This window comes from Pundamilia nyererei, unplaced genomic scaffold (genome assembly GCF_000239375.1).
Source record: "Pundamilia nyererei isolate P.nyererei 1_Seehausen unplaced genomic scaffold, PunNye1.0 scaffold00122, whole genome shotgun sequence".
In the NCBI taxonomy this organism is placed as follows: Eukaryota; Metazoa; Chordata; class Actinopteri; order Cichliformes; family Cichlidae; genus Pundamilia; species Pundamilia nyererei.
This window is the reverse complement of record NW_005187523.1, coordinates 777,909-787,329: the sequence shown is the minus strand read 5'-3', so window position 1 is coordinate 787,329 and position 9,421 is coordinate 777,909. Positions and strand designations below refer to the sequence as shown.

At 45.5% G+C, this 9,421-nt stretch overlaps 2 protein-coding genes across 2 annotated transcripts in view; one reads left to right on the top strand and one right to left on the bottom strand.

Moving 5' to 3' along the window:
• aldh1l2 (aldehyde dehydrogenase 1 family, member L2) overlaps nucleotides 1-7,441 on the top strand; it is a 23,274-nt gene extending 15,833 nt beyond the window's left edge. The window contains exons 10-23 of the mRNA XM_005742635.1: nucleotides 846-993; nucleotides 1,089-1,208; nucleotides 1,302-1,429; nucleotides 2,892-3,042; nucleotides 3,128-3,198; nucleotides 3,306-3,411; nucleotides 3,499-3,586; nucleotides 3,929-4,022; nucleotides 4,093-4,192; nucleotides 4,384-4,482; nucleotides 4,586-4,751; nucleotides 5,276-5,381; nucleotides 5,468-5,667; nucleotides 6,019-7,441. Coding sequence (XP_005742692.1) covers nucleotides 846-993; nucleotides 1,089-1,208; nucleotides 1,302-1,429; nucleotides 2,892-3,042; nucleotides 3,128-3,198; nucleotides 3,306-3,411; nucleotides 3,499-3,586; nucleotides 3,929-4,022; nucleotides 4,093-4,192; nucleotides 4,384-4,482; nucleotides 4,586-4,751; nucleotides 5,276-5,381; nucleotides 5,468-5,667; nucleotides 6,019-6,074 — 1,633 coding nt within the window. The 3' untranslated portion in view covers nucleotides 6,075-7,441. The remainder of the gene's footprint in view (nucleotides 1-845; nucleotides 994-1,088; nucleotides 1,209-1,301; nucleotides 1,430-2,891; nucleotides 3,043-3,127; nucleotides 3,199-3,305; nucleotides 3,412-3,498; nucleotides 3,587-3,928; nucleotides 4,023-4,092; nucleotides 4,193-4,383; nucleotides 4,483-4,585; nucleotides 4,752-5,275; nucleotides 5,382-5,467; nucleotides 5,668-6,018) is intronic.
• A 207-nt stretch (nucleotides 7,442-7,648) lies between these two features.
• The window catches only part of nopchap1 (NOP protein chaperone 1), a 5,741-nt gene continuing 3,968 nt past the window's right edge, over nucleotides 7,649-9,421 (bottom strand). Inside the window, exon 4 of the mRNA XM_005742634.1 lies at nucleotides 7,649-8,620. Within this exon, the coding sequence (XP_005742691.1) occupies nucleotides 8,447-8,620 (174 nt within the window). The 3' untranslated portion in view covers nucleotides 7,649-8,446. The remainder of the gene's footprint in view (nucleotides 8,621-9,421) is intronic.

Genomic DNA, 9,421 nt, shown 5'->3' with positions numbered 1-9,421 from the left:
AGGACCTGCGTTCATAAACAGTCCAACACACAGATACACGTAATAAAATACTCAATAATCATTTTACTCTCCGAGAGCCAATGGATTCAGCCAAACAGGAAGTCACATTATTTCACAGATAATTCCATTAAAAATGCTTCACAAGGCACCAGCGCAGTGAGGCCACAGCTCCCTGTGTGAACATCTGTCAGTCAGATTTGACAGATGTTTTTTTGTGTTAGCAATAAAAATCATTCACCTCACAGCTGTTATGAAGGGGTACACTATCCAAAGAGCCTAAAAGCTTTTTATACTGGACTACAAACATGGTTTTAATGCTGTGTTTGGGCATTTTAACATGGGTGTTTGTGCAGTTCCTCTAGTGGCCACTAGAGGAACTGCAGTTTTTTTGTTTTCTTTTCCACTTATGGATTGGCTGCATTTTTCAGGGCTGTCTGCCTGGAGTAACCACACATAAATGTCTGCTTTTGTAATGTTAAGTGTCCTGTTGTGATTTGGCGCCATATAAATAAAATTGAATTGACAGCTGAATTGCATTGAATGGAATTGTAGCAATTGGAGAGTCTCCTGATACCAGTCTGGATAATACAAAAACCCTGACCCAGTCTCACTGCCAACAATGCAGCTTTAACACACACATTTATATGTGAATAATACATGAACAGAGATATTACATTCGAGGTGATTGGTTTATATCTCGCGCCCTTTAACCAGACAGCAGGAGCTTGGTGTGCGTGTCTCACCTTTAGATGTTAACATGAATGTGAGTTCACCAAGCAGAAACAAAAGCTTATAAACGTGTAAAAACGCAGTGTGTGATAAAGAGCTGTCCTCACTGTGTGCAGACTGGTTGAGGAGGTGAAGCAGAAGTGTGCTGGCGTGCAGCTACAGAACGAGGATGTGTACATGGCCACCACATTCCAGGACTTCATCCAGATGTTTGTCCGCAAGCTGCGAGGAGAGGACCAGGAGGAGGAGCTCGTCGTTGATTATGTGAGTCTAAATCCGAGCTAAAGCAAAATCAATCAAGTAACAAGGGGAGATCCTGTCACTCAAACCCAGTTGGGGTTTTCTCCATTGTTACCTAGGCAACCAAAGACGTAAACAACATGACAGTGAAAATGCCATATCAGTGTTTCATCAACGGCAAGTTTGAGGATTCAGAAAATGGAAAGACCTATGATAGCATCAGCCCCACTGATGGATCCGTGAGTCACATGACCACACTCACTATGCTCAATGCACAGATTTTCCATGCCATGTTCACTGGATCATGTTTGACGATCTCAACCTTCAACCAGGTGATCTGTAAGGTGTCTTATGCCTCAGTGGGTGATGTGGACAGAGCTGTGGCTGCTGCCAAAGAAGCTTACGAAAATGGGCCCTGGGGCAAGATGAACCCCAGAGACAGAGGAAGTCTTCTTTACAGGTGAGTACCTCCCTCTAGAGGATTACTTTGGGGTTGCAGGAACATCAGAACTGTGGAGGGGGGGGGGGTTGGGGGAGAATCTGATCTAGATTATCATATTAAGATTTGGGACACATCGTCAGTAGTGGACCTTGGATTCATCGGGTGTTGCCAAGTTGGCATACCACAGCTTCTTACGCTCAATTGCTGCCTCCCATGGTACCGTCAGCTCAATGACGTACGCAAGTTTTCAGGAGTTAGACCAAAGGACGAGGTCTGGTCGCAAAATTGTTGTTATGATCTCTGTGGGAAAAATTAGCCTCTGATCCAAGTCCACTTGCATCTGCCAATCCCTGGCAACCTTCAGCGGGCCCAGGTCTGGGTTGAGGGGCTCGTCCTCGGCTTGTCTCCTTCCTGGATAAATGTTGATGAAAACTGACGCTCCTCTTGGTTCGTGAAGGTTGAGCGTTGATGGATTTTCTTTTGCGCTCAACTTTCTCAGCTAGACACCTGAGAACCTGGTTGTGTCTCCATGTGTGTCTGCCCTGAGTAAGGCTAGTCCTACAACCAACCAAGATGTGCTTGAGTGTTGCTGGGACTGTACACAGGGGGCAGGATGGGTCCTTTCCAAACCACAGCTGCAGATTTATTGGGGAAGGCAGCACATTGCATGTCGCTCGGATGATGAAACTTAGTCTATTAGACTCCATGTCCCAGATTTCACTCCATGAGAGTTTCCTCTTTTCCACACTCTCCCAATTCATCCAGCGACCCTGCTTGGCCAGCGCTCTGGCATGTCTGGCTGTTTCGTTTCCTCCTCCACCACCATTTCCCGACGTTCGGTTACAGATACCTGTTGCCACTGAGGTGTTACTGCGCCAAGACCAAATCCTCCTCTGCCCTGTTGGACGTGACCCACCACGTCACGGCGGTGAAGAGCAGATTTCACCTGTAGCACCGATGTGGCCGGGGCCCACTTCCTCCCCGTTGCTAGGGTGGGAGCAGTGCCTCCCACTATGGGGTCCCGGGAGTCCGTGAGTGACATCTCAGGCCTCACTTGTGCACATTCAAACTCCTCTACCAGGCTAGAGATAGGCAATGACAGTATCCTGTCGCTGTAGAGTCCAGCGCTGCTGAGGCACTTGGGAAGTCCGAGCCACTTCTTAACGTAGGAGCTCACTAGCCTCTCTAGTCGATTGGCATGATTGAGTGAGACCTCGTACATTGTCAGCGGCCACAGTAGTCTGGGTAATAACCCAAACTGGAAGCACCAGAGCTTCAGTTTCCCTGGGAGTGCAGTGTTGTTAATCCGCTGAGGTGATCCGCCAAGTTCTGCCTTAATTGTTCTAGTTGCCACGTATCACTGAGGTCTGCATCGTCCCACTGTCCCAGGCTCTTTATGGGCTTCTCTAAGACTGTTGGAATTGGTTCTCCACGGATATAGAATAGATATAGAGAGTTAACATCGAGCTCCTCCCTTCAGGCTTGCTGACCTGATGGAGGAACATCAGGAGGAGCTGGCCACCATCGAGTCCATCGACTCAGGAGCCGTGTACACGCTGGCCCTCAAGACACATGTCGGCATGTCCATCCAAACCTTCCGTTACTTTGCTGGCTGGTGTGACAAGATCCAGGTAGGTGAAGGTTTCTCAGGGTTTGTGTGTTAGTGGCACACAACCTAAGCTCTTCACTTCAGCACACTCTGTCTGTTTTCTGCAGGGTAAGACGATTCCCATCAACCAAGCCCGGCCCAACCGCAACCTGACCTTCACTAAGAAAGAGCCTCTGGGGTAAAAGCTCTGCATTCACTAACCTGAACCTAATTATCCTCAGCTGTTTAGACAGTATACGCATTTCTGTGGATTTCACTGACTGAAGAGCTTATTTCCTGTCACAGTGTGTGTGCCATAGTCATCCCGTGGAACTACCCTCTCATGATGCTGGCGTGGAAGAGTGCAGCTTGCCTGGCAGCTGGAAACACGCTGGTTCTCAAACCTGCACAGGTGGGTTCATTGTTCCTCGTGCTGTGTACTGTTTCAGTTCTTCCTGGGCATTTTATGTGTTGTAATGATTATTTTTGATATTTACAGGTCACTCCACTGACCGCACTAAAGTTTGCTGAGCTTTCAGTGAAGGCAGGCATCCCAAAAGGAGTCATCAATATTTTACCAGGCTCTGGTAATGAACAGTATCTGTACAGTTTAAACAGGCTCTTTTTGGTTATTCCTTCTTTAGGGAAAGTTCTCAAAGATCAGCGCTGTGAGCACTTCAGTCCTTCTCTCTGTGCTTCATTTGCATCGTTTTATTTGCCTGGAGAGCTAAAACTGTACGATCACAGCAGGAAAAAGGAGCATTTGTTTGTCCTTCAGCCTGTGTGGATTTTTGTGACGACAACATTAGAAATAGCTGTAGGCAGAACTACTCACAGCACGTGTAGAAGTGTCCAGTTGACTGCAGCACATGTGGAAGATTGTGTCATCCCCCTGGGCTCTGTCACGTGACCTTCTCGATCTCCTCCAGGTGGCGTGGTTGGACAGCGTCTGTCCGAGCACCCAGACATCCGCAAGCTGGGCTTCACCGGCTCTACGCCTATCGGCAAACAGATCATGAAGAGGTAAAACCCGGCTGACTCTTACAGGTCGCACACCACAGCTGCACAGTACTTTACTCTCTCTCTCTCACAGCTGTGCGGTCAGTAATCTGAAGAAAGTTTCTCTGGAGCTCGGGGGGAAGTCCCCCCTCCTCATCTTCAGTGACTGCGACATGGATAAGGCTGTTCGCATGGTGAGGGAACAACGCTCAGGGAACCAATTTGTGATATTTTGTAGTTAGTTGTGCATAGAAATATTAATTATGAATAATCACGAGACAGGTCGGTTCCTTTCAAGGTTCTGGTGTTGGTGAGATCCTGAAACGCCACAGAGTGTGACTGAAATGGCACTGATGCTTGTGTGTTTGTGCGTGCTGCCTCACAGGGCATGAGCTCGGTGTTTTTCAACAAGGGCGAGAACTGCATCGCTGCCGGCCGTCTCTTTGTGGAGGAGTCCATACACGACGAGTTCATTGACCGAGTGGTGAGTGCCGAAACAGCCATCATGTGACTTTCGAAGAAGCCAAACCGGCATTATTAGCTGTCAGAAAAATCATAATCCTGTCTTTACACCCTCTCCTTAAAAGGTGGAGGAGATCAAGAAGATGAAGATCGGAGACCCCCTGGATCGCTCCACAGACCACGGCCCACAGAACCACAAAGCCCACTTGGACAAGCTGCTGGAGTACTGTGAGATCGGGGTGAAGGAGGGAGCCACACTGGTGTACGGAGGCACACGGGTCGACAGGCCAGGTAGAACACGCCCCTCTCTGGAGGCTAAATGGCTGCTACACTCGACCTCTGTTGTTTTAGTCCTTGAATACTGCATGTAAGAACAGGAAGATGGTTTTCATTACCAATTTAATGTCTCATCTAAAGATTGTTTCTCTTTCAAAAACCAGCCAAATAACTGGGAGCATGAAGTTGGTGCAGAAAAAGCACAAATCGGATTCTAATATATGAGCAAGTTAGGTTGCACCAGCACTGACTGTGGAATCGGTACATTCAGGCCTTATCATGGAATATTCAAACAAACTATTATTTGAAATCTTGAAACCACAGTATAGATTTATAGTTTTCACATGGTCATTGATACCAAATCTATTTTTCCAACATCCATTACGAGCCTGTCACAATAAAAGCACCTGACAGGGCTCAGTCATGGAGCACGAATTCATTTTTTTAAATGACATAAAACAAGAAAGGTCAAATAAAACAGTAAAGCTGCTGTAACGCAGTTCATCAGAGCGTGATTATGGGCGCCCGTCTTCCTTCAGGTTTCTTCATGGAGCCCACCGTGTTCACTGATGTGGAGGACCACATGTTCCTCGCCAAAGAAGAGTCCTTTGGTCCCGTCATGGTGGTGTCCAAATTTAAGGACGGGTAAGTCGAGGGTAACGAGTATCACACCGTCGAGTCGTGGCTCAGTGTTTCATATCCTCGCTCTGCTCTTTTCCTCCAACCTCCAGAGATGTGGACGGCGTGCTGCAGAGAGCCAATGACACGGAGTACGGTCTGGCTTCAGGCGTGTTCACGCGCGACATTAACAAGGCCATGTATGTGAGCGAGCGGCTGGAGGCTGGAACCGTGTTTGTGAACACCTACAACAAGACTGATGTTGCCTCACCTTTTGGGGGTTTCAAGCAGTCAGGCTTTGGCAAAGACCTCGGTGAGAAGACAACTTACATTTATTTAATATTATATTCAAATTTTATCTGTCACACACACACCATACACAGTATGACATGAGGTGAAATGCTTGTAGCTGTGCGATGCAATGCCCGACCATTAAATGACAGTGGTTTTACAGTATTTACAATTTACAGGTTATACAAAATTTACATGAGTAGGGCTGTTTCAATTCTGACTTTTGAATTGATGCTAGCTGGCGTGGTGGTCACGCTTACTGATAAGCTTCTGTTATTCAAAGTAAATATATGACGTTATTATAACTCCTTTTTTTTAAGTAGGAAACCTTTTGTCCCACAAGCTTTTAACAAGCTGTCGTTTGTGTCCACAGGTGAGGATGCTCTCATGGAATATCTCAAGACCAAAGCAGTGACAGTGGAATACTGAGGCTCACAATCTCCCAATGAACTCTGAACAAGAACAGGAACTCAGTGTGTGTGTGCGTGCAAATGGTTCAGAGCATGTGTACTGTATGAGTGATGGGGGAAAGCTTGGTTGACCTTGAGGTGGACAACATGCCTTCTTTGTTTCCACAGCTGGTCCCTGAGGAGCCGAGCTGCTCCTGGCTGTACTTTTAAAGATGTAAAAATAATTAGCAGAGCAAAAAATCTAAACACTATCAGTTATCGTCACTGATTCGTCCAAACGTCATGCTGCCTTCTTCATCCCTTTAAGACCTTTTTACAATGTTTTTTACCTTTCTCTGGTTTTTCATTCTTGGATCACCTGATCTGTGTACTGCCATCAGGGTGCCGTGTGTGCTGGATGCTTTTCGGCTCACGTTTACTCACCCACGAATACTGCAGCTTTGTGTAGGCTGCAAACAAAATAGCAATATTAAACATCCATACTGGTCCGAAAAATGGGGATGTTTGAGTCTAGAAAGCAGCATTAAAATAGCTTTACAAATTTTCAGGAAGCTTCCTGATCAGCGGTGCTCAGCACACAGTTCTGGAACAAGGCTAGGAAAACAGAAGACACGTAAACCGTGTGAGAAGCAGGATAAACTGAGGCCAGCGGTCAGGACATCGCTGTTTGGACAGACGTCGATCTCTTTGGCTGTAAATGTAAACCTTTCTGTGTTTCTGATCAGACCCACAGATCTTTGATGAATGTTAATGATGAAAACAATGTATAAACTGATTTTAAGCTTTCAGATTTTAGTTAGAACAAACTACATAAGAGCTCAGAGACTGGAGTGTGTAATCCAGAGCAGTTAAGTCACGTTTTAAGTTCCTTTCAGCTTTTCCTCGTGTTTCGGGTCATTTTCTTTGGTTCGCTGCGTCACATCAAACAATCCTGATTTCCTGAAATGGTTGCTTAGCAGCTGAATTTAAAATGTCAAAGAATCAGTGTGAGATATTTCTAAGCTGTGATGAACCGCCTCGAGCTGGGTGCTGCATTAGAACTGAGCTAAGCCAGTATTTAACGTCAGTGTTAGTTTAGCTGTTTACATCACGCCCGTTCAGACATCCTGACACATCCACTCGGTGTCCAAACGTCACTTTCTGTGTAAATACTTTTTTAAACAGGTTAAAAAGACTCTTTGATACATTTTGACCTTGTATTTGTGAACTGCAGCAGGACTATGTAGTGTTCTCTATTCATTAAAGTACACCAGCCAGATGTTTTATACATCGATCATGTGACAAAGTTGTAAACTTAATTTTCTAATTATGCCACATTGTCAGTGAAGGCAGCGCGGGCTACGATGCAAATGTTTCTCGTGTCAATAAACAGTAAGGCTCCAGCAAGCTTGGTGTCCATTTGACTTTGTAATGCTGACGTTGATTAAAGGCGCTGCGCAGCAACACTCGTTTCAGTGTTTTATAGGATGGACCACGATCTGATGATCAGTCATTAAAAACTGTTGAATACAAACATTGTGACTCACAGGGTGAAACATGCATTCGGGGGCACTTTTTAGGCATTTTGTGTTTTCAGCTTTTACAAAATTACCATTCAATGTCATTAAACTTTATTCAGTTGGTTCAAAATCACATTCACAGCCTTGTTTCAAAAAAGGAGAATCTGTGGAAAATATCATTCTTAACAGAAGTGAAAACAACAAATATACACAGAGGCTCGGATTCTAAAAGCTGAGAGCGCTTTATGCTGTGCACTTTAAGCATTGTTTGTCACACTGGGTACATGATGAGGGTACAGTATAGCTCAGGCGAGTGCTGTCAGTGAGCCTGCTGTATCCACAAACACAAAGAAGAAACAGGCGCCTCATGTGGTGTAAAACGGTCCAATGATGGATGCTGCATCCATGGAGACAAAGACTATATGCTGCACAGTTCAAGTGCCAGCATCTGCAATGGGATCCAGGATCATTCATCCATGTGGGGTGGGTCACTCACTCAATGCTGGTTGTGGAGCATGGAGCAGGCTTTGTTTCATTACCATCTGTACTCACAATTCACTTCCTGCTTCAGCAGAGAGCTGAAGGGAACGGTTTGAAGCCCAAACTGATGCAAGGATGTGTTCACGTTCATGAAGCAGAGGACGAGGAGACAACACAGCATGCAGACATCGTGGTCACAGGGCAGAGTCCCAGCATTTGTTCTGGCTCTATGGGCAGGTTGTGTGCACATTTCAGTGTTCACTGTACTCCCACAGGCAGCAGCTGTTCTGTCCGCTGTCTGTGTGTGAAGAAGGTTTGAAAGAAACAAGAAACTCTGACATGACATCTGAGGATCTCGTTGGCAAAACGTTTCCCATGGAAAAGAAACTAAAGGTCCCTCTGTCTGACTCGTCTACTCCCCCTGCTGGTCCAGGACCAGGATGTTGACTTTCTTTTTCTTGCCTTTGTCTCCGGGCAGTTTAAAGTTCTGCTCTGTGACCTCGCCGTCATCGTTGCTGCAGTCCGACTCCTCAGAGTCCGACGTCTCGCTGTCACCTGACTCATTGAGCTCCACGAGTGCTACATCCTGAGGACACGGGGACAAAATTACACGACTGGTGAAAGACGCACTTAAAGCAGCTAAATGGAGAGAAACTGATTAAATGAGCAGTAGATTGAGACTTATCCACCACCAGAAGAACAAATAAAATTTGTCATTTGCAAAAGTGTTCAGAGCCTTAACTCAGTGCTGCGTGGAAGCGTCTGCAGCAGCAGTTACAACTCATGGCTACCTGGATTTTGGCAGCTTGTGTGCCACGTTCACATCTTTGCAGCGCTGTTGGGGACAGTTAGCTGTTCTGAAACGATCTCTGCCCCCGGTGTTGAGAAGATCACACACAGAATGATGATGCCACCATCATGCTTGTCTTTATGGACGTTAATAGAAAGTAATAAATAGTACAGACAGTTTGGGTCTTTTTTGTTGTCAAAATAAGAGACCGACTCTCCTCGTGTGCTCCGAATTCTTTAAACGAAGCTCTTAATAGAGTCGATTTCAGTTTTTCACTTTTGTTTTGGAAACGCAGGAAAGAATTAAGAACAGGACAAAAACAGTAAATTAATGCTAACTGAACTGCACTTAAGTTGTAATGTTGAATAAAAGTATGATGGTTCAAAGATTAAAGTCGTGGTTAAGGCTGGGCGATAGGGCCTAAAATTCTATCATGATATAATTTGAAGCACGTGCAGTAACGATATATATCGCGATATATTCTTTTCTTCTGTATAACCTATTTTCCACACTATAAGGACTTAAAATCCTTTAATTTTCTCAAAAATCGAGTGTGACTTATGTATGAATTCTGGTTGTGCTTACTGACCTCGAACC